This window comes from Labeo rohita, chromosome 19 (genome assembly GCF_022985175.1).
Source record: "Labeo rohita strain BAU-BD-2019 chromosome 19, IGBB_LRoh.1.0, whole genome shotgun sequence".
NCBI lineage: Eukaryota > Metazoa > Chordata > Actinopteri > Cypriniformes > Cyprinidae > Labeo > Labeo rohita.
The window spans coordinates 34,037,693-34,062,698 of NC_066887.1; the positions used below are offsets into that span (position 1 = coordinate 34,037,693).

At 30.6% G+C, this 25,006-nt stretch overlaps 2 protein-coding genes across 2 annotated transcripts in view; both read left to right on the top strand.

Annotated features, from left to right (window-relative positions):
• Positions 1 to 8,770, top strand: part of rapgef5a (Rap guanine nucleotide exchange factor (GEF) 5a) — an 83,994-nt gene extending 75,224 nt beyond the window's left edge. The window contains exons 15-25 of the mRNA XM_051136333.1: positions 299 to 329; positions 528 to 606; positions 2,031 to 2,180; positions 2,269 to 2,366; positions 2,458 to 2,580; positions 4,790 to 4,968; positions 5,716 to 5,719; positions 6,997 to 7,047; positions 7,141 to 7,228; positions 8,521 to 8,585; positions 8,666 to 8,770. Coding sequence (XP_050992290.1) covers positions 299 to 329; positions 528 to 606; positions 2,031 to 2,180; positions 2,269 to 2,366; positions 2,458 to 2,580; positions 4,790 to 4,968; positions 5,716 to 5,719; positions 6,997 to 7,047; positions 7,141 to 7,228; positions 8,521 to 8,585; positions 8,666 to 8,752 — 955 coding nt within the window. The 3' untranslated portion in view covers positions 8,753 to 8,770. The remainder of the gene's footprint in view (positions 1 to 298; positions 330 to 527; positions 607 to 2,030; positions 2,181 to 2,268; positions 2,367 to 2,457; positions 2,581 to 4,789; positions 4,969 to 5,715; positions 5,720 to 6,996; positions 7,048 to 7,140; positions 7,229 to 8,520; positions 8,586 to 8,665) is intronic.
• A 10,339-nt stretch (positions 8,771 to 19,109) lies between these two features.
• The window catches only part of LOC127181892 (zinc-alpha-2-glycoprotein), an 898,082-nt gene continuing 892,185 nt past the window's right edge, over positions 19,110 to 25,006 (top strand). Inside the window, exon 1 of the mRNA XM_051136892.1 lies at positions 19,110 to 19,227. Within this exon, the coding sequence (XP_050992849.1) occupies positions 19,119 to 19,227 (109 nt within the window). The 5' untranslated portion in view covers positions 19,110 to 19,118. The remainder of the gene's footprint in view (positions 19,228 to 25,006) is intronic.

A 25,006-nucleotide genomic window follows, 5' to 3' on the forward strand; every position in this document is an offset into this window, starting at 1 on the left:
GACAGAAACACAATCGTGTGTCTATCACTTCCTGTTAGAGGAGCGCAGCTCTGATAGATGGATGTAGTTCAGCGACAGAGACAAATGGAGAGCGAGACAGGAGTCTCACAGGAGACAGCTGGCCCACACGTCTCTGTCTGTCCAGACTCGTGACTGTCTGACAGCAGCGTTAAATCAGCCGTCTCTCAGTTCACTTGCAGCCGCAGCATCTGTCACACTCACATCGTGAACGTCTCTGCAGTCGTGAATGTCTCGTCATGTGTCTCTAAGATGCTTTCTCTCTGTTTCTTCCCCTCAGTACGGTGGACGACTACTCTCCACACCAAAAGGTGAGATAGGCTGTGAAAAGGAAGAATTTACCTGAAAATGAACATTTTGTGAGCTAGTAAAATTGCTTAACACTTTGATATTCTCTCAAAAATGCATTAAAAATAAAAAGAAAATATATTTGTTATTTTAGATGATTTTGGAATGGGAATTATTTTAAACTAACGCTAAATAATACAAGATTTTCTTCGTTCTTCCAGAGTAAAGCGCTGTACCAGCAGCTGAGTCTGAAGGAGAACTGCGTTCCTCACCGAGCATCTCCAGTCGAGAGTAAAGACGGTAATACCTCAGTCTTTTCATGTCTTCTTCTGATTTTTTTTTCCTCTGTTGAAATGAACTAATTAGAAATCAAAGTTGATCCGTAGCTAACACAACCATTGCTGAAAACTAAACTGTAAATGTAATGTGAAAATTGTATTGTGTTTGGAAATATTTATTTTATTTTAAATTATATATTTTAATAAATAAACTCAAATTTTGGGGGGTAAATGTCATGAAGAAATCTCAAGTTTAAACCTAAAAACAAAAGGAATTAATTAGAAATAAAAAAACATGTATATTATATTATATTTTTGGATAAATGTAAATGAAGTATAATAGAAAAAATAATTTCATTATTATATAGATAAAAATAAAATATATGATAAAAATATTAAAATATATAATAGACATTTTTTTTAAACAATTTTCATTTTGCATATATAAATTAATTATATGTTTTTGATTATTTTATTTTTGATAAATGTAATTTAAATATTATAATACAAAATAAATGTATTTATATATAAAAAATAAAATATATGATAAAAATATTAAAATATATAACAAAATTATTAAAAAAATAACTGAACAATTTTCATTTAGCAAATATACATTTATTAGATTTTTTGATTATATTTTTGATCAAATATAGATGTAAATGAAATATAAAACAAATTACGTCATTTTATTATATATAAAAAATACAATATATGATAAAATATTAAAATATATAATAATAGAAAAAAGTTTAAAAAAATGCAATAACAGTGAAAAATTTTCGTTTTGCAAATATTTTTTTTTTATTATTATATTTTTGATAAATGTAAATTAATATTATAATAGAAAAAATAAATTATATATATATATATATATATATATATATATATATATATATATATATATATATATATATATATATAAAATAAAATATATATGATAAATATTACAATATATAATAATAGAATTTTTAAAATGTAATGAACATTTTTTATTTTTCAAATATAAATGTATTATATATTTTTGATTATTATATTTTTGACAAAATATAATGTAAATATGATATGTTATATGTAAATGAAATATTATAATAGAAAAAAAAAACAATAATAGAACTAAATTGTCTTTATGCCAATATCAATTTAAATAAATAAATGTAAATAGAATATAATAGAAAAAATGAACAGTTAATTACCACAAATTATTTTGGTATTTTTTTATGTTGGTAGTTTTTTATCTGTCTGATATAAATATGTATGTAAACAAACAAATAAAAGGTTAATAAAACATAATAGTTAAAAGTATAATACTATATAAATGTAAATAGAATATAAATTAATCAAAAAATATATAGTAATTTTTTAATCATCTGATGTTGGGATGAAACCTTTGGATGAATCCAGACATAATATTGACTGTGTGTGTGTTTTATTGATTTGTTTCAGTGATGTGCCGCGTGTACGTGAGCTGTGATTCGTATCTGAGCATGCGGGTGAAGCCGGCGGTCGTGGCTCAGGAGCTGCTGCACATCGTCTCTCAGCGGATGGACAGATCTGAGGACGACATGATGCTGGTGGCGCAGACGTACAACGGAGGTTCATAAAAACACACACACACACACACACACACAGACAATCGGTCCTGCAGACAAACACACTGATTCTCTCTCTCTCCGTCTCACAGAGAAGCGCGTCCTTCAGCCGCACGACAGTATTTACTCTGAGTCTCTGACGGCGCCCGGCAGACTGATCGCCTGTCGGAGAGACCTCAACGAGATCCTGGTACGACAAACTAGCATAAAGTGTTCATCTAAAGGGCCTGGGCCTGTTAGAAATGACTTGAAATGCTGATAACGGTGTTTGTGTGTCTCAGCCGCCCCTGACTGAATGTCCCGAGTTGGGACAGAAACCCGTCAGACTGCTGGGCATCAACACGTGGGACGTGGCCGTGGCTCTGACAAACTTCGACTGGAATCTTTTCAACTCCATCCATGAGGTGAAACTTCTCAGACACTGCTGTCGTCATGAAATCAGAGCAGAAATATCAGGACTGACATGTTTACAACCCTGGATAGAAGATAAAACCTTACATTTGTATTTTTATATTAATTTATGTTCTATTTACATTCGTGTTATTATACTAAAAAAGATACAAATCTATTATTTGTATATTATTAATTAAATTTATATTGGCACAGGAAAGTGTAGTTATATTACTACTTCTGTTTTAAGTTTGTATTTTATTATAATATAAATATTAACATTTCTAAAGGATAATCGTGTATTTGCGTATTTTTTTAAATATATTTTATAATATTGAAAGGTTAAGATTTATAGACGACAATGTTTATTTACATAAAAATTTTATGTTACGTTCTGTTTTAATTACATTTATATATTATTGTATTTAAAAGGTTCACATTTATAGATAAATTAATATTTGTGAACTATATTTTCTTTATGCGAATATCAATGTAGATAAATTAAAGTAAATAAAATAGAACAGAAAAATTAACTAATTTAATAAGCACAAAAAAATGTTTTGTTAATATAAATTTGTTTTAAATAGTTTTTTTTTCCTTTTTGATAATAAAATATGTAAATAAACAAAATTTTAGGTAATGAAGGTAATATATCAATTTCTTTATGCAAAGAAAATTTTTAAATAAATATTGTTAGTATAAAAATATATATTAAATATTTATATGTATAAAAATATATATTACAATATGTTTATTTACATAAAAATGTTATACTGTTATGTTCTATTTATGTTTATATATTATTGTATTTAAAAGGTTCCACATTTATAGATAAATTAATATTTGTGAATATAAATTTATTATAAACAAATCTTTTTGATAATAAAATATGTAAATAAAGAAATAAAATGTTGATAAAGTATAATAATTAAACTATATTTCCTTTATGCAAATATTAATTGTAAATAAAATAGAACAGAAAAAAATGAAGTAATTTAATAAGCACAAAAAATCGTTTTGTAAATATAAAATTGTTCTAAATAGTTTTGCATCTTTTTGATATAATAAAATATGTAAATATACAAAATGTTAGGTAATAAAGGTAATATAACATTATCTTTATGCAAAGAAAAATTTAAATAATAAACATTATTAGTATAAAAATATATTATATTATATTGTATTGTTTTTATTTCATGCATTTATATATATTATACAAATTCATATTTTTAAATTTTGTATAATATGATTTTTTTAAATTAAATAAATTATTCAATTATGCTCTATTTTATTAGTTTCTATATTTTTTATTATATTAAAAAGGTTAAGATTTGTAGACAATGTTTATTTACATAAAAATGTGATACTATTACATTCTATTTTATTTACATTTATATATTATTGTATTTAAAAGCTTCGCATTTATAGATATAAATTAATATTTTCATAAAGAAAAAATAGTTTTTTTTTTTATTTTTTGCTATTATTTTATTTTATTTATATTTAGATTTTAAAATTATTCTTCTGATTCTGATTAAAATGGGCAAATATAAATGTATTATATTTTACATTTATTATGTTTTTGTATGCTAAAAAAAAAAATGTAGTTGATTTTAAATCCTTTAAGGGAGAAACACTCATTATTTGAAGATCCTTTAAATGTGAGAGTTTTAAGCTTATATAAAAACCAATAATTACCAGTACCAATAATTGATTTCACAATAATTATTCCAACCAAATATTTAAATGTCTAACATGCAAAAGTTTGAGGTCAGTAGGATTTTTTTAATCTCTTAAAAGACTCTTCTGCTCTTCAAGGCTGCATTTGTTTAATTAATAATACAGTAAAAACTGTAAAATTGTGAAATATTGTTACAGTTTAATACAGCTGTTTTCTGTGTGAATATCTGTTAAAATGTAATTAATTATTATGATCAAAGCTGTATTTTCAGCATCATTACTTCAGTCTTCAGTGTCACATGATCCTTCAATCATTCTAATATGCTGATTTGCTGCTTTTTTTTATTTTTGTGGAAACCATGATACATTTTCTTTTTTAAATTCACAGATGAATAGAAAGTTTAAAAAACAGCATTTATTTGAAATAGAAATCTTTTGTGACATTATAAATGTCTGGACTTTTACTTTTGGTCAGTTGAATGCATCCTTGATGAGTAAAAGTAAAACATCTTACTGACTGCATCTTTTTTGTGTGTCTCGCAGCAAGAGCTGATCTTCTACACGTTCAGTCGTCAGGCGAGCAGTGGACACACGGTGGCGCTGGAGTTCCTGCTGCAGCGCTGTAATGAGGTTCAGCAGTGGGTGATGTCAGAGGTGCTGCTCTGCCCGTCGCTCGGAAAACGAGTGCAGCTCCTCAAGAAGTTCATCAAGATCGCCGCGCAGTGAGTCTCAACCACTGAAAACCACTGAGTCTCAACCAATACTGTTACTGATTATTCTTATGTTTTATAAAATAATAATAATAATTGATGTAAAAAATGATGTATTACAAATATTTTATTATTTTAGATTATAGCTTATTAAATAAATAATAATATTTAATGTAGGTTTATATTTTTAATATATACATTATTATTCATTTACGTTTCAAAAAACATTAACATTTTAAAATATTAAATATTTTATTATTTAGGTTTATATTTTATTTTTTAAAGTATCATGCATTTTTATGATGCATAATGACTGTTTTTGTTAATAAAATAATAGTGATATATTAAAACTATTGTGTTATTTTAATTTATAGTTTATTAATACACAATAATGCTGCTTTTTATGACAGATACTGATTATTCAGAAGTTAAATAAATTACAAATTTAAAATATTTGTTATTTTTTTTCATTTATATTTTAAATATTATTTTATTATTTAAAATATAATAATGTGCTTTTTATGACCAGTATGGGTTATTAATGTTTAATAAAATAAAGTATTAAATACAGACTCTTTCACAGATATAAATCAGAAAAAAACTGCAATATTTTGATTTGAATATGTTTATTAATGTAATATTAACATATTAAATATTGTTATTATTATTTTAGTTATTTTTTTTTTTTTTTTAGTTATTAATATTGTATTATTAAATTTCATCAATGTATTTTGACAGATACTGATTGTTTTTGTTTAGTACGGTAATATTGATATATTATAATTTTGGTTTATTATTAAAACTTAATGCTACATTTCATAACAGTTACTGATTATTCATCTATGTTTAATAAAATAATATTGCAATATTTAATTATTTTAGTTTTTATAATTAAATTACAGCAATGCATTTTATGACACACTGTTGTTGTTTTTTAAATATTACAAATATTACATTTTTTATTATTTTAGATTATAGCTTATTAAAAGAACAATAATAATATTTAAGTATATTAGAGATATTTTATTTTTAAAGTATAGTGCATTTTTATGACACATACTGGTTGTTTTTGTTAATAAAATAATAGTGATATATTAAAAATGTTGTGTTTTGATTTATAGTTTATTATTAAACCATAATAATGCTGCTTTTTATGACAGATACTGATTATTCACAAGTTTAATAAATAAATTGATATATCAACAATATATAACAAACAATATATTATATTTTATTTTGTATTTTATTATTTATTTATTATTAAATTAGTTTTATTGTTAAAATATAAGAATATGCTTTTTATGATCGATATGAGTTATGTTTAATTAAATAAAGTATTAAATACAGACTTTTACCACAGATATAAATTAGAAAAGAAACTGTAATAATAGATATTTGCTTTTAACAATATTTAATCAAACAATATTAATATATTAAAAAATATATTATGTTTATTATTTTAGTTTAGATTTTATAATTACATTTTAATAATGTATTTCATGACATACGGATTGTTTTTGTGTAGTATGATAATATTGATATATAAAAAATAAAATATTTTATAATTTTAGTTAATTGTTAAAAATGTAATACTACGTTTTAAGACAGACTGATTATTCATCTGTTTAATAAAACAATAAACAATATTACAATATTAAAATATATATAAGTAATTTTAATTTACTTTGTTATTAAAATATAACAAAACTGCTTTTGTGATCATTTTTTTTATGTGTAATACAATAATATTAATATTTTATACATATATAATGTTTGTCATTATTTTTCATTTATTATTAAATTGTAATAATACAATATTTTATATATATATATATATATATTTTTTTTTATATTTATTTTTTTTAAATACTGGTTATTATTGCAATTGTTGTTGTTACTTTTGCTAAGTTGTTTTGCATCTCAGTGGTCATTAATGAGTCTTTAAGATCATGTTTAATTGTTTCTCACTGGAGAATAAATGACTGCTATTTAAAAGCTTGAGTAATTACACACAAATACACTTGAGTGTCTGCTCTTTAGAAAGTTCCTGGAAAGTTCAAGAAGCTTTTCTCTGAGCTGGAGCTGTTGACTGTAAGTTAAACTCTGTCTATGATTTTATGTTGATTTTATGACATGTACATCAGGCAGTAAAGAGATTCACCTGATTTTTGACTTCTTTGTCAGGATCCGTCCATGAATCACAAAGCCTACAGAGACGCTTTCAAGAAAATGAAGCCGCCCAAAATCCCCTTCATGCCTCTGCTGCTCAAAGGTAAACAACCATTCATTACATAAAATACTAATTTGTTTTATTTTATTATTATTTTTAGGTTATATTTGTAATTATGTATAATATATAATATTGATTTATTAAAGATATAAAATTGAATTGTATTATTTTAGTGAAATTTTAGTGTTAGTATTTAGTAACAAACAATGATGATATATTAAAAATATTTTATTTGTATTATTTAAGTTTATAGTTCATTATTAAAATATAGTAATGCCTTTAATAACAATAAATTAAAGCTGATTAATAACGTGTTTAGTAACATAATATTGATATATAATAAATGAAATATTGTTTTTATTTTTTAGTTTAGATTTTATTGTTAAAATATTATAATACTGTGAAATATTGTTTTTTTATTCTTCTAGTATTCTTCTAGTCTTCTAGTAAATGTAGAAAGAGTAAAATAATATTGATATATTTGTATTTATATATTTATATATTTGTTTAAATATAAAATATTATGTTTTTGTTCTTTTAGTTTGTATTATATTGTTAAAATATAATCCTGCTTTTTATGACTGATATTGTTTACTCTTATATTTAATAAGATAATATTGATATATTAAAAAAATAGTAAAATAAAATTATGTTAGTTTATATTTTACTATTACAAATATTTTAGTTTATATATGATATAAATAAATAAATAAATAACTTATTTTTATTATTTTATTTTATATTTTACTATTAAAAATAGTATTTTAATAATAATATAATAATATTTTAGTGTGTTTTAAAAATAGAAAAATGTATTTTATTTTATATTTATTATTTAAATATATAGCTGTTATGACAGATACTGATTTACTGACAGTACTTGTTTAATAAAATTATTTGTATTCAAATATTGTATTTTTATTTTAGTTTATATTTTACTATTAAAAATATTATTTTAGTTTATATAGTATTATTGAAATACAATAATACTGCTTTTTATGATAGATACTGATCATTTCTGTTTATTAAAATAATATTGATGTATTAAAAATTTTATTTTTATTATTTTAGTTTATATTTTACTATTAACATATAATTATGCTTTTAATGACAGATACTGATTATTTTTGTTTAATTAAATAATATGAATATATTATAAACATATGTAAAATCTGTTATTTTATTTTAGTGTACTTTTTTTTTTTTTTTAACTTGCAAAAATAAAATATTTTATATTATATTCTGCGTAAAGGTAAACGCACACTTCCTCTCACTTGTTTTAAAGGTATTGATGACATGGGTGTTATAATGTTGTGATTTGTGTTGGTTTTCAGACATCACCTTCATCCATGAGGGAAACAAAACATTTCATGATAATCTGGTGAATTTTGAGAAGCTGGTGAGTGTTTTTTCAGTGATTGACAGCTGTCACTCATCATCACTCTTCAGATGAGTTACTGATGTTTGTTTTGTTTTCAGCACATGATCGCAGATACGGTCCGACTCATTCGCCACTGTCAGACGGATCAGACAGGTCAGACTCTTCTCCGATCGCTGCTCCAATAAAATGTGCATATTCATATTAATTAGGCTGTAATGAATATCTGAGGTCAGGCTCTGTGTGACGTGTAGTGCATTAGACTCTATTAACTCCTCGATTTTTTTCTCCTCTTCCCAGGAAACAAAGCATTTCTCCGTGTGACAGTCCTGAGGTTCGCTCCAGTGTCCATTACCTTCACATCATCGACAATCAGCAGACGCTGTTTGATCGCACAGACTGGACGAGTCTGAGAAAAACAGACGGCGCCGCCTGCTGGACCGATTCAGACTGAACGAACACTTTATCAAATGACTCTCAGAGCTTGATCACAGCCAAACGAATCAGTCCGCTGGAGCACACGGGTTGTGCTCTGAAACGACGTTTATTTCTTAATGTAAAAAATTCTTGGTGGTCGACAAAAGCTTTTTCCTGTCCGTGGGAAAAGTGTGAACTTTTTCAGCATTGTTTTGTTGAAATGCAGTTGTCAATGTTATTTAACTTCTACCAGCACTCTGGACCATATTTATATAGGAATTTAATATTTCAGATTGTTAGGGCTGGGCGATAGAAACATGAAATAATATATTAAAATCAATATTTTAATTTTAAAAAATATAATAAATTTTATTCTTTCATTTTCAGCCTTTTGACCTTGTTTAGTGTATATTAATATTTATATATTTGGATTTAAAGGCTGATTTATTTTAGTCAGAGAAACTGTAATTTCAACCAATTGAATTAAAAAAGTTTATTGCAAGATTGAAAATACAGTAAAACATCATGTCAACACAAGAACCAATTTAACAAAACATAAACAGCAATATTAACATGAAAAATCATTGATTTATTTGAACTGATTCATTGAATCAGTTTGAACTGATTCATGGAAATGAATCAAACTTGTTTTTTTCTGGTACTGAAGCTCAAATCAGAAACTTAATGGCCAGATAACATCATCACAATGTTGTTTCACTTTATGAATGTATGATATTTATAAACGCAAGAGTGAACAAATCATTGAATCATTTGAATCAGTTCATTGAAACAGAGTGTTTGAACTACTGAAGTTCGAATCAGATACTTAATGGCCAAATAAAATACATGATATTTTGTCAAAATGGGAAAATATAATAACGCAAACAACTCATTAAATCATTTGAATCGATTCATTGTTCAGACAGTTCCAACTGATTCATGGAAATGAATCAGACTTACAAATCATAAACTTAATGCCCAAACAAAATCATCATAATCTTGCTTCAGTTTATGATATTTTATAAACAACAACAACAATAATAACAACAACACACAAACATCTCATTGAATCACTTGAATCGATTAATTGTTCAGACAGTTCAAACTGATTTATGGAAATTAATGAAACTTTCAAATCATAAACTTAATGACCAAACAAAATCATAATCTTGCTTCAGTTTATGATATTTTATAAACAACAACAACAATTATAATAATAATAATAATAATAACACAAAGAAATCATTGAATCATTTGAATCAATTCACTGAAACAGACAGTTTGAACTTCTGAAAGTCAAATCAGAAACTTGATGGCAAAATACAATTATCACAGTCTTGCTTCAGTTAATGAATTTATTTTTATTTTTTTGTAAACACTAATCATTGAATCATTTCAATTGATTCATTAGTACTGATTTGAACTGATTCATGTAAATGAATCAAACTTGCATGTGTTTTACTGCAACTGAAGTTCAAATTAGAAACTTACTGGCCAAATAACATCATCGCAATGTTGCTTTAGTTTATAAATATATAATATTTTATTAACACAAGAGTGAACAAATAATTGAATCCTTTAAATCAGTTCATCAAAACATATTTTCAACTACTTGAGTTTAAGTCAGAAACTTAATGGTCAAATGAAATCATAGTAATCTTGGGACAGTTTATAAATATATGATTTTGTAAACAAAAACAAATATAACATATGCAAACAAATCACTGAATCATTTGAATCGATTCACTGAAACAGTTTGAACTGATGGAAATGAATCAAACTTACTTGTTGGGTAAAATCACAAACTTAATGGCCAAATAACATCATACGGTTATAAACTAAAGCAACACGGTGATATTTTATAAGCACAAGAGTAAACAAATAATTGAATCATTTAAATCAATTAATTGAAACAGATGGTTTAACTATTTAAGTTGAAGTCAGAAACTTAATAGTCAAATAAAATCATGGTAATCATGTGTCAGTTTATGAATATATTATTTTGTAAACAACAACAAATGTAACATGCAAACAAATCACTGAATCATTTGAATCGATTCATTGAAATTCATTGGTTTTAACTACTTGAGTTCAAATCAGAAACTTAATGGTCAAATAAAATCATTGTAATCTTACGGCAGTTTAGGAAATATGATTTTGTAAACACAAAAACAATTGTAACATGCAAACAAATCACTGAATCATTTGAATAGATTCACTGAAACAGACCGTTTGAACTGATGGAAATGAATCAAACTTACTCTTTAGGTAAAATCACAAACTTAATGGCCAAATAACATCACAATGTTGCTTTAGTTTATAAATATATGATATTTTATAAACACAAGAGTGAACAAATCACTGAATCATTTGAATCGATTCACTGAAACAGACAGTTTGAACTGATGGAAATGAATCAAACGTACTCTTTAGGTAAAATCACAAACTTAATGGCCAAAAAACATCACAATGTTGTTTCATTTTGTAAATATATGATATTTTGTAAACAGAAAATATATCGCCCGGCCCTACAGTATGAACTGAGACTGAACGAACAAACAAACTGGTGTCAAAGGTCATGATTTATGATGATGATGTCAAACAGAGCCAAGTACTCGCTTTCTACTCGATCCTGTTATTCCGAGATCACGTTGAAGGGATTTTATTTGTGATTTAATTTACTATTTCATATTCAAGCTCATTCAGCCAGTGGTTTTCAGTGACTGAAGCTTTTCTCCGGCGTGATCGTTCCCGTGAGCTGCCAGTATTATTTCCTCGTCACCGAGGCTCTTGAAGATGTTCGTTTCGTGGAGTTTTTGCCCTTCACTCGCTCGCAGCACTGAAGCTCATGCATGCATATTGTATTTGCACTTACATCTTTGTTTGTACATGATCGTGTAAGAATGTAGATATGCGTTTATATATGTAAAGAAATGTCGTTTGCAAACACACGTTTCTGTGCCAAGCACTATTATGGGAGAGCAATGCAATATGAGGAGATTTTAATATTGTCAAATGTTTTATAAAAGCCTTTAGCTGCAGCTACAAACCCCGGAAAAAAAACACTCCTGACATGGGATCTGATGTCAAAATTGATTACATCTGTTCTGATACCTCGATTTGTTGACGTTTTAATGGGAATTCTGGGTTTCTAAATGACCAGCTCAGGAAAGCGTGAGTTTTTCGGCCACAGACGTACCAGGATTTTACAGATACTGAACTTCATCTGTTTCCCCACTGCCACATTTCATTCACAGACACACAAGAGCAAAAAACGGCTCGTCTGAATGTGCTGTGACTGAACACACACTGCTTTTCTTCTATATATAAATATCTATGGCACTTGTGTTATTTTGTGACATACTGTGTGCCGTTCACAGATAGAGATGGGGATCAATGTTTGCTTTCTGATGCTTTGGTGAATCTCACAAAAAATGTCGGGGTCACACATTTCACCTCAAAGAGTAATAAGTAAATAAATAATGAAAAACATCCTGTATTTTTTTTCTTTTTTTTTTCTTTTAGAAAATCAAGTTCAGTACAAGTTCACCCCTAAGAGTAAAAAGTAAATAAGAAATGAAAAAAGTCCATCCAGACAATAAAATATTAATTTAATTTTAGTTGTTTTTATAAATTTTATTTTGTTTCTATTTTATAAAGTACTACTATCTGTCGAGTTCACAAATACATTTATTTATTTTTTTTATTTTATTTAATTTTGATTTTTCATTTTATTTTGTTTCTATTTTAATTTTGATTTTTTTTTTTTTTTAATTTTGTACAATTTTATTCAGTACAGCAAATACTACCCTGATAATAAGGTTCACAGTTTAAATAATTTGTTTGTTAATGCTACTTTTTTTAATTATTATTTTAATATTTAGTTTTTATAAAAAATGTATTTGGGGTGATGTATGGTACACAATTGAAATACTTTTTTGTAATCATTTTTGGGCATTATTTTTATGAAAATTAGAAGGGGTTTTAATGTGACTAACTGTCATAAAAATATTTTATATGAAAATGTAGTATGAATTATATTTATGTGAAAATATACCCTTTTTGACAGTTTTTGTGAGATTCACTGAGTTCAGTGTTATTTTGAGGTTTGCTGGGGATGTGAAACACACTGAGGTTCCTGGTGGAAAGTGAACAGATTATTTTCAGTATGGATGAAACTGATCTGACCTGCCGTTGTCAGCAGGAGCACAGAAAGCCACTGAGAAGACCGACAATTTTGTGTTGTTATAATCTGCAAATGTAAATATAGATATGCTCTGAATATACGACTCAATGTTAAAAAAGACAGAGATTCAAAGCAATATATTTACAGTCTGTTGCTATAGAAACCACACACGTCTTTTCTATAACCTGCATTTTTACGATAATGTTCAAAAGCAAATGTCAATAAAAGATTTATGTAACATTACAAGCTCCCTTTGTGATTATTTTGTGAATCACTGGTTCTCAAAATTGGGAACAATATAAGAGAGTTCCACTGTAAAATAACGTCTGAATCGTTTTTGAACTGGTTCATTAAAACGATCTCTTCCATCTTTTCGTGGAAACGAATCAGACTTCTAATCACTATTAGCGAGCAAGAGGCAAATTAATGGATGCTCAGCGGAAGGCTGCATCCTCAAACTCAGACGAGCTCAGTACCGACTCTTTTCATTAAGTTTATTTTCGTGAATCGACGTTCAGCGACGTTTGATGACAGCAGCCGTGATGTGCAGCCTTCGTATGATGCAGCCTTTCATTTGGCAGGCGCCCAATAGATTAGCTTTGCTGGGGGGAACCAAAGATGGCGTCCTGCCAACTTGACTTTTGCTGAGCGCTGCTGACAAACTTTTAAAATAGCATATATATCATCCTTTCAATTACATTTAAGTAAAATCATCCACTTCTACCTTTCTGCCTTCTCTAAGATTCAAAATATGAAGTCGATCACGGATAGAAGAAGAGATATGTTGCGTACTTCGCAGCATTTTGACAAGATAGACTTTCATAGTTACGCAGCTACGGGAGAAACTTTGTCTGGGGCTAAAACACCGCTTCCAGATAGCCCCGCTAAACCTCCATCCAAAAAAGGCAAGGCAGACGATGATATCTCATCTGTTATCTCAACGCTTTCTCAGCTAATTAACACCCGCTCAGAGACCATTGAGAAAATGGTGAGTGAAAATGCCCTAAAAATTGAAGGATTAAAAAAGACAGTGGACTTTGTATGGGCCGAAACAAATTACAGTAAAGGCAAAGTCAGTCACTTTGAGACAAGATTAAGCACTGAAGAGAAGAAGATGGGGTTTTGTGAACAACGCCTCACTGACCTGGAAAGATATTCCCGTCAATGGAATTTACGTTTACAGGGTGTAATTGAGAAGGAGCAAGAAGATGTGAGAGCGTAATCCATCCGTGTTTGTGAATCTGCGTTCCCTGAGGGAGGTCACAGCCTAACAGACAAAATTGACACTGTTCACCGAATTGGAAGGAAGCTCCAAAATAGTTCACGACCTCGTCCCATCGTTATTCAGTTTTCTTCACGAGCGGCGAGGACGTTGGAGTTTCTTCGTACTAATCAACTTCGTTTCGTGGAGGATCTCATTGCGCAGGATCGAGAAAGAGGACGGCTGCTTTGGCCCGCTGTTGAAAGAACTCGAAAGGAGGGAACTTCGTGGGAGCCCGTGCCTTCGTTGATGGATCTGAAATATTTCCTTTTTTTTTGGGTTACACCTGTCTGTTTTAACTAGCCCACCTGGCCCATCTTCAATGGTGGAATTTGCCTAGCTCGGCCAACTCCTCCGCCTCCAATTAGAAATGACCCTTACTTAACCAACTCCAATTGGTTGGAGGTGGTCATATGGGACATACATCAATCATGTATCTGTCATATATTGGAAGTTACCCAAAGTTCATTAGTTTGCTTAAGTTCACTGATATGATCCAGCAGAAATCACCGGTGCTACCCAACACCATACACATAGGACTCTCAATCTGTGTTATTGTAACAATCAGCATTTTGATCAGTCTATTGATTATTGTTATAACCATACATTATATGTTTAAGTAAAATAATATCATATTGAGTAAAATAGCATAATATATTTTGAGAATACACAATGTAAGTTAAATGGATGGAAATTCTCATTTTGTATAAGTAAGAACTGAATGACTGACTGCACTATGCCGAAGTTTGGATTCGTTTGACTTTGTTAGTCAGCGACTGATGCACTTTTCATCTTTAGAGGGTTCTACAAAGTTTATTAGTTTTGTTCTGTCTTTTTTTTATGTCTATTTCAGTTGTTTCTCTCAATGCCAGGGGGCTACGTGATAATGTAAAGCGTAAAGCACTGTTTTTGTATGCTAAATCTTTTAAAACTGATTTTTGTTTTTTTCAGGAATCTCATTCTGTTTTTGGAAAAACCAATGGGGCAATGAGGTTTGGATGGCTCATGGTTCCGAGCACTCTGCTGGTGTAATGATAATGAAAAACCGTTTTGCTGGTTCAGTCTTACAAAAATATATTGATCCTAAGGGGCACTTTATTTTATTGGTAATTTGTGTTAATGTTTTTGTATTATTGATTAACATTTACGGGTACAATACCTCCCGAGAAAATGATCTGTTGTTTGAAGAAAAAAAATTGTTATGGTCTAATACACTCCCAGATGCTTTGATTTGTATTGGTGGAGATTTTAATATCGCTCCTGATAACGATCTTGATAGATTTCCTCCTAGACAGCCAGCTTCTCCTAATTCAAAATTAAAAATATTCATGGAGAAATTCAATTTAATTGATATCTGGAGGGAAATGTTTCCAAATGTTAAATCTTATACATGGAGTAACAAAAATCATTCAAGATTTTCTCATTTAGACTACTGGCTTGTACCACACTCTTTTAAAAATTTTAATGTTTCAGTTTAAATCCTTCCCTCCCCCCTAACAGACCACCACACTATTCTCCTCTCTACTCCTTTATCCACGGGACACTCAAAAACTCCAAATTTCCTTTTTGATTCGTTACTATTGGGCCAAAGCTTTATCTGACAAAAAATTTAGTTGTAACTGGGAATTACTAAAATATGAAATAGGACTATGTGTTAGGCATTTCAGCAGCAATTTAGCGAAACAGAGAAGGTACGAAGAGGAAGAGGTCATTTCAAAGATCATAACACTTCAGAGTAAAATTCAGGAAGACCTAACAGAAGCTGATTTAATAGAACTTGCAGTGTTTCAATCTAAATTAGTATTTATAAGTATAAAGCTGAAGGCTCCTATGTTCGTTCTAGGAGGAAATGGTTAGAACAAGGAGAACAAAGCTCTGCTTACTTTTTCAGAATGGAAAAACATAATTCTAGGAACCTTACTATTGATTCTTTGCAAGTTAATGGTACTTTAACTAATAATCCTAACAAAATTGCCTCTTTCTGTAGTAACTTCTATTCAGAACTCTATAAGTCTAATTATTGCAAAGAATCTGCTTCTCTTTTCTTTCAGTCTTTAAAGGAGGTTAATCTTATATCTAAAGATGAGCAGTTTACCTGTGATAAAACTATAAATATTACTGATATAATTGACGGCATTGAGGGCCTTAAAAATAACAAATGTCCTGGCATGGATGGCCTTACGGCTGAATTTTACAAATGCTTTACGGAAGAATTAACTCCGTTCCTGCTAGAGATGTTTTCAGAGAGTATTCAGTCAGAAAATCTGCCTCCAAGTTTAACACAAGGGCCACTAACTTTAATTCCTAAACCCAAAAAAGATATTTCCTTGATAGATAATTGGCGGCCTATCTGTCTACTCAACAATGATTATAAAATATTGGCTTGAATCTTAGCTAAAAGACTTAAGAATGTTTTAAACTCTGTTATTGATGAAGACTCAATCAGGATTCATGCCAAAAAGACACATAGCTAATAATATCCGACTTGTTTTAGATTTATTAGATTATTCTGAGTTAGTTAATGATGACAGTTTTATTCTCTTTTGAGATTTCTACAAAGCGTTTGACTCTCTTAATCACGAATTAATTTTTTTATCTCTTAAAAAACTTGGATTTGGTGATCCATTTTGTAAGTGTGTAAGAACTCTCTACAATAATGCCAACTGTACTGTTAATCTTAAATGGGTACTTCTCCTAGATTTCAATTATCAAGAGGAGTTCGTCAGGGTTGCCCTGTCTCACCTTATTTATTTCTTATAGCTGCACGACTTCTTTCCTCCTCTCTTTCAAGTAGTGTTCTACAGGGTATTACTGTTGTCAATAAGCATATACTTATTAGTCAGTTAGCCGATGACACCACTTTGTTTCTTAAAGATAAATCACAAATTCCAGTTGCCATCGAACTAATTAATTTTTTCTCTAAAGCTTCAGGATTAAAGCTAAATCTCGATAAATGTGAACTGATAGCTGTTAAAACTTGTTCCTCTCGTTCTCTTTACAGTATCCCAGTTAAATCACAGGTAACCTATCTTGGTGTGTCCATATGTAAGGATGAAAAAGCTAGATGTAGATTCAACTTTGACCCTGTTGTTGAGAAAGCTAAAAGGAAATTCAATTCATGGTTACAGAGAGATTTATCGCTAAGAGGCCGAACCCTCATCGCTAAAGCTGAGGGTATTTCGAGAATGACTTATCCCGCTCTTTCTTTACATGTAGATAAACCTGTATGTGCAGACATTGATAGAATGTTATTTGACTTTCTGTGGAAACATAGGAGACATTATGTCAAAAAAATCGGTTGTTGTTAATAAATATGAATGTGGTGGCTTAAATTTTTTTGATTTTGCCTCTTTAAATAATACTTTTAAGATAAATTGGTTAAAGCAGTATTTAGCAGACCCTGATTCATTTTGGAATATTCTCCCTAATATTGTTTTCTCTAAGGTGGGAGGTCTACCTTTCTTATTGTTTTGTAATTACAGTATCACAAAATTGCCCCTGAAATTGTCAAATTTTCATAAACAAGTACTGTTGGCGTGGCATCTGATTTATAAACATAACTTTAGTCCTCACAGTTATTTTATTTGGAATAATGGTGATATTCTTTATAAAAATAAATCTTTATTTTTCCCAAATTGGGTCAATAATAATATTATTTTAGTTTCTCAGTTGTTAAATTCTAATGGTTACTTGTATTTTCTGAAGAAATATGATATTCCTGTAACTCCTCGAGAATTTGCCATTGTAATGGACGCCATTCCTGCTGGGGCCATAACTCTTCTTAAGGACTCTGCAAGCCTCCAGTTTTCTTTGTCAATGATTCATCCTTTTGGTACAGTGATTGGGAAAATTTGCTTTTTATCTACCTCTTCCGGTGGTTTCAACTTCTCTTCCATATATTGTGTCCCACTGTAATGGCCTATATGAAACATTCCATGGAAAAAAGTGTGGACTCCGTCATCTAAGTATTTAATAACTAATAAAGTAAAGGATGTTTCTTATAAATTACTCCATCTTTTTTACCCATGTTTACCAAAATGTTTCCAGATATTGATTCTTTATGCTCATTTTGTGGAGCTGAAGATGAATCTATGTCTCATCTCTTTTGGGAATGTACATATACTAACTTATTTTGGAAAGATTTTGGTATTTTTGTACATTCTTTTTCTTCACAAAGTTTTGTTTTGTCATATAAAGATGTTTTATTTGGTTGTCATAGCTTTTCTAAAGAAGGCAAGGACCAATATTATTTGACAAACTTATTTATTTTTCTTGCTAATTTTTTTTTTTTTTTACACAAATGTAAGTGTCAAGGTGCTAAGCCCTACTTTCCTGTTTTCTGTAAGGACATTAAATCCTACCTGGACACTCTTCTTACATCCAGCAATTCCAAAGCCCTTAAAACTCTCATTGTGTCATTCTCATAATATTTTCCTGATTTTGTAACCTGTATTTGTATTCTCAACTGTACTCACCCCTGGCATTGGATTTTTGTTTTGTACGTTCCCTACAGCATTAATTAAAAAAAAAAAAAAAAAAAAAAATAGATTAGCTTTGCTGAACTGAAGACGGCTCGGAAAGGGGAGTCGATTCCCCTTGATGGAATCGATTCCAACCTTTGGATTCGACTCTCGATTCCCAACGCCTCGGAACCGAGGAATCGATTCTTTTTGCTTTTACCCTGTGGGTAATGGCGCTGTACATGTGGGACTGGTTCGCCAATGCCTGTACTAACGTCAAAATGGACTTTTTAAAGTTCTTTTTGATTATTTTGGTATATAAACTCTATGTTCAGTGCGGTAAGCAACCAAATCCGTATTAATTATGTTGAGGTGAAGAAACGTAAAACAATTCATTGTTATATATTTGCTAGGCTAAATGTGTGTGATGTAATGCATTCTGTTCATTTCATGTTTTATTGATCACTGGTGTACGGTACCGTGTGAGCTTCGCAAGAGTGAACCGGCTGCATATTATGCAAAAAAACATTTTGCACGGGCTGCGTCTCCGGTCTGACGCATGCGTTTGAATGGTAGTGAATGGAACGAATAGTCTGGTAAAAAAAAAAAAAAAAAAAAAAAAAAAAAAGAACAATTAGCCTTTTTCACGGTCTGCGTTCGGAATCCGGAAGCATCCAATAGTTGAATAACATCCGCTGTAGCCTGTATGAATGGCAATGCCCATAGCACGGGATGGTTGTGATTTATTAATGAACTATTCATCATTTCTGTCATGTTTAATCAAAACACATTAAACACAGTTTCCGATCATTAATCGGGTATGACGAAACAAGGCAAAATGTTGTCCTGATATTCCAACGCACATTTCATGATTTAAATAGGAGCACAAACTGCGTATGCACAGTAAGACAGACCAGTTATTGTTTTTAAAAAAATAATGCAAGAATAGCATACAAACACATAACATTAAAGAGTAACAAAATCGGACAAGCTAATCTCGTAAAACATTAACCACGATTATACTGTACAAATTAAACAGAAATAATGTTAGCACTGCTTTCATGCACTTGCTTTGCTTTTCCATACAGTCGTCACGTATTAGATCAAATTGGAGTTGTTCAAATAAATGTATATTTTTCATCCAAGAGTTATTCTAAGATAACTGGTATTCATCTTAACGTGACATAGTAGTAGTAATCATTGCGCAATAATAAAAACAATAACATTAAAATAAAATTAAAAATGTGTGTGTGTGTATATATTCTCAGATTCTCATGACTGTCCCAACACCGACAACACAAACGGCTCGCTTACATGTTTTACGTTAAAATGGAAGATTACATATGTGACCCTGGACCACAAAACCAGTCTTAAGTCGCTGGGGTCTATTTGTAGCAATAGCCAAAAATACATTGTATGGGTCAAAATTATTGATTTTTCTTTTATGGCAAAAATCATTAGAAAATTCATGTTCCATGAAGATTTTTTGTAAAATTCCTACTGTAAATATATGAAAGCTTAATTTTTGATTAGTAATATACATTGTTAAGAACTTTATTTTAAAGGAAATTTTCTCAATATTTTGATTTTTTTGCACCCTCAGATTCCAGGTTTTCAAGTAGTTGCATCTCAACCAAATATTGTCCTATTCTAACAAACCATACACCAATGGAAAGCTTATTTATTCAGCTTTCAGGTGATGTGTAAATCTCAATTTTGAAAAATTGACGCTTACGCAGGGGCGGATCTACCGGGGTGGCATAGGGTGGCAACTGCCACCCTAAGAAAAAGCTGTGCCACCCCACCTGCCACCCCAGAATAATCACAAAATAAAATATAAATGTAAGCAGTGTTTCATGTGTTTCATGCCCAGTGTAGTAGGTTTCATTAACAAATGACTCTTATTAACCGATTCTTTTTGAGTCGAAAACACAGAGCGCGGCCCAGTTCAGTATCGAATTATTTTTACATTTGTTCATGAATCAGATCAGTTACTCCTGATCACTCCAGAAGTCCTCTGAGAAATCTAACCCCGTCCGAATTTGTCTGAAACTCATCGCGTCATTGTTGGTAATCCAATACTCCGACCGCTCGTTTAACTTACATCATGGATACAGGCCATATCCGACGAAACAATAACATGAAATCAAAAAGAAGATGCCCATCACGAAAACTAATAGCAGGTAACTAATAGTTAGGTAAGAATCTAGTCGTATTGCAGTTTTCCCGATTGTTAACGTAACACGTTGGCCCATTTTCCCAAACCATTAATTAAGTTAAAAAAAAAAAATTTACACATTTCTCAAAAAGTTAAACATTAGGTAGCAAAATGACATGCCAATCTGATGACACCCCAGTCAGTTTTTTTTTTTTTTTACTGTACTGTATTGTGGAGCATACCAAGTTCATATACAGTTCTTTGGTATTTGAACTTTTCTAGTGCTTTTCATCTACTGCAAGATTACTTTACAGTAGTAAAATGAAAATATATACAAAAATAAATATATATGAATAATTATACATATTTACCTGTAATTTAAATTATGTTGTATACTGTAATACACATTGAGCTGCAAAACTAATTCCTGAATCGTAATATGGGTTTTTTGTTACAGTGTTATTGATCTCATGAGTGTTCACTGGGAAGTAAAGTCATCTGTGTATTAGAATTGTGTGTAAGCATTTAAGAACACCTGTGATAACTAGACTGAAATGTTTGAAAGCTGAATGCTGGTTTGTCTTAAATTCTTGTTTAAAAAAACAAATAGTTTGGTCAGTTAGATGTTCTAGATGTTTGCTAAAGTGATGGTAGTTGGTTGCTAGGATATTCTGGGTGGTTGCTAGGCTCTTGCTGTGCAGATTCTGGGGTGTTACTACAGTATATGGTTGATAGTGTGCTGTGTGGATGATTACAGACCTCTGTTAATAACAGAAAATCAGACATGGTTTTCAAAACTGATCCAGTTTCAGTGCATTTATACTATTCCATTTCTTTCTAATGTTAGGAAATTCAAAAGTTTTTGTTGCTCTAAGTAGCCTATGTAATTTGAATAGAATTGCAAGTCTTCTTTAGTGATACAAGCTCAGAAACATTTAGAACCTGTTGAAGCTTTTTATGTTGTGTATTGACTTGGTGCCATGATAGATATTGAAAAGTAGTTTTTTTTTTTCATTTTAAACAGTATAGATGATTACTTAATGGTAATGCAATATTTGTGAACACAACTGTGTTATTTATTTATGTTAGACTATAAATCCCCTAAAACTATGCATGGGGGCTTTCTTTGGTGTTGCCACCCCTCATAGGCCCCATGCCACCCCTTTGCCACCCTAAAAATTATTTTCTAGATCCGCCCCTGCGCTTATGACTGGTTTTGTGATCCAGGGTCACATATATGGTAGGGGTTCGTCTAAGGTTAAATAGATTCTTTTAGCTGATAATCTGCCCGCAGCTGCACGTTACTGCTGGAGAAATACTCGGAATATACACAGTTTTAATTCTATTTTTAATTATTAGTTATTGTTTTTATTATTGCGCAGTGCAATATTGTTATCATAATAAACACCTGTTGAACGTCAATTTTTATTGCTGTTTAATGTGATGTGTTGTTTGTATGCTATTCGTGCATTTTTTTAAATAATAAGCTGGTCTGTCTTACTGTGCATACGCAGTTTGTGCTCCTATTTAAATCATGAAATGTGCCTCGGAATATCAGGACAATATTTTTCCTCGTTTAGTCATACCCGATTAATGATTGGAAACTGTGTTTAATGTGTTTTGATGAAACATCTATGATGAATTGTTCATTAATAAATCACAACCATCCCGTGCTATGGGCATTGCCATTCATACAGGCTACAGCGGAAGTTATTTTACACAACTATTCGATGCTTCCGGGTTCCGAACGCTCACCGTGAAAAAGGCTAATAGTCTGGTGACTGCAGCTTTAGCCAGTTAGGCTAGAAGGGATACAGCTCCGACTGTGTGGTGCAGTGTTATATGCACTTATAACACATGCCACCTTGGTTTGACTGCTGGGTTCTACCGGGTCAGAGGACAGAGACTGAGATGCATAAGATGGTTAGCAGTGGGAGCTGCTTGTGTTCTGGAAAATAAATGTGTTTCTGAGTTATACCTCTCCGTGTGCACAGTCTATAATATACTCTGCACAAGAAGAAACACTACAGACCGGAAAAACCTGCATGAATTTCTTTCTTCTGCTGAACACAAAAGAAGGAACCCACGCATGTTTCATCCTCAGTAACATTAGACTGGTAGTTTACATTTAACTAGTGTTCACTTTGACAGTAGTATTCTTTTTCTTTTGTCATAATCTTTTCTTCAGAGAGACACCGTCTCCAGTTTGTTTACACCGTCCTCACCAAACCTGATGGGTTCTCCGGTCCTGTGTTCAGTGCAGTGGGTCTGTATGACGACAGACGGATCTCTCACTACAGTAATGAAGAACAAACCTGGAAAAGAGACCGTTCAGATGCAGAAATCTGGAGATATACTAAAGAACCTCATGATCCTAGAGACTGGTTTATAAATCTGGTTAACACTCTGACAAACTGCACAAGCTCCAGATGTGATGGTGAATTCATTGGGTTTTTATTGGAAAGACACTGAAATATTTTTTAGTGTCCAGTTACTTTTATGGGCCACTGTATATACAGTAGTCAGTGTTTGAAGTGGATCAAAACCTTTCATCAGAGTTGTCCTAAAACCAAAACAATACCCGTTCTTGTCTTAAGACAACTTTGATTAACTTTTTTGATCCATTTCAAAAGTTGACTACTGTATACTTTTAACTTGTAATAATTTATGTTGTTGTTTTTTTTTATTATTATTTATTAATTTAAATGTTTAGGCCTCCATACTCTACAGAGGAGAATCGGCTGTGAGGTGGAAAAACATCCAGATGGATCAGTGATGAATGTGAATGCATTTGATGAGTATAGATATGATGGAGAGGATTTTATTGCCTTTAATTTTGACACAATGCAGTGGATGGAGAAAAGTCCAAAGGCAAAAGAAACTAACATGAAGTGGAATAATCAACGAGTTCGCAGACATGTCCTCAAGGTGGACCTAAAGAACTGCATGCACTGGATCTCCACATTTAATTATTCAATCAGAAGTATGCATTGCTTTAATGACAGTTTTTTTGTTTTGTTTTGTCTTAATTTTGTTCAGAATCAAATGGTAGTAATATGATTTATTTTGGTTTCTTGTTGCAGCTCCTCCAGCTCTTTACATGTTTGCATCTGCAGCTCCTCATGACCAAAGCAAGCTGATTCTGACCTGTCTGGCCACTGGTTTCCACCCCAAACACATAGAGATGAACATCACACTAAACAACATCACACTCCAACCATTCAGCTCTACTGGAGTCAGACCCAACAATAACCAGACCTTTCAGATGAGAACCAGTGTGGAGATAAACAAAGATGACAAACAGGGTTATGAGTGTCATGTCCTTCACAGCGGTCAGATATTTACAAAATTATGGGGTAAATATGACCATATTAACAATCAGAAGTTAATATTGTGTGCTAAATTGTTGTACAGAAGCTTCTACACCAGCTGGCAGCTCAGAATTTCTCAAGACATAGTATGTACTTGTTGTGTGAATTTATATAATGGTTACAACATTATGTGTTTATTCTTTTTCCTGCAGATGGAAATCTAGAATCTAGAAGTCATCATTGGGCAGCAGTAGCTGCAGGTGCTTTTGGAATTGTGGTTCTTTGCATCATGTCTTTAATCTACAAAAAGCAGAAGGTGAAAGGTGAGTTTTTATTAATTAAAGTAATAATTAACCCAGAACTGAACGTCATTATTAAACTGTCATTATTTACTCGCCCTCATAATAATCCATATTGTACACAAAAATAGGCATTTTTGCTGAACTTTCACGTGTATAGCACACTATAATAGCATGTTTCAAATGTCATTTTTCTCATTCTCATTTGTCTTTAACCTGAAATTAATTATTTAATGAAATATTTAGTGTTTAAATATGGAGACCATGGTGTAAAATGTATTATCTTAAAGACTTATGAGTTTAATATGCTCATTAATGGGGTTTATCAAGTGAAGCATATACTAAATACT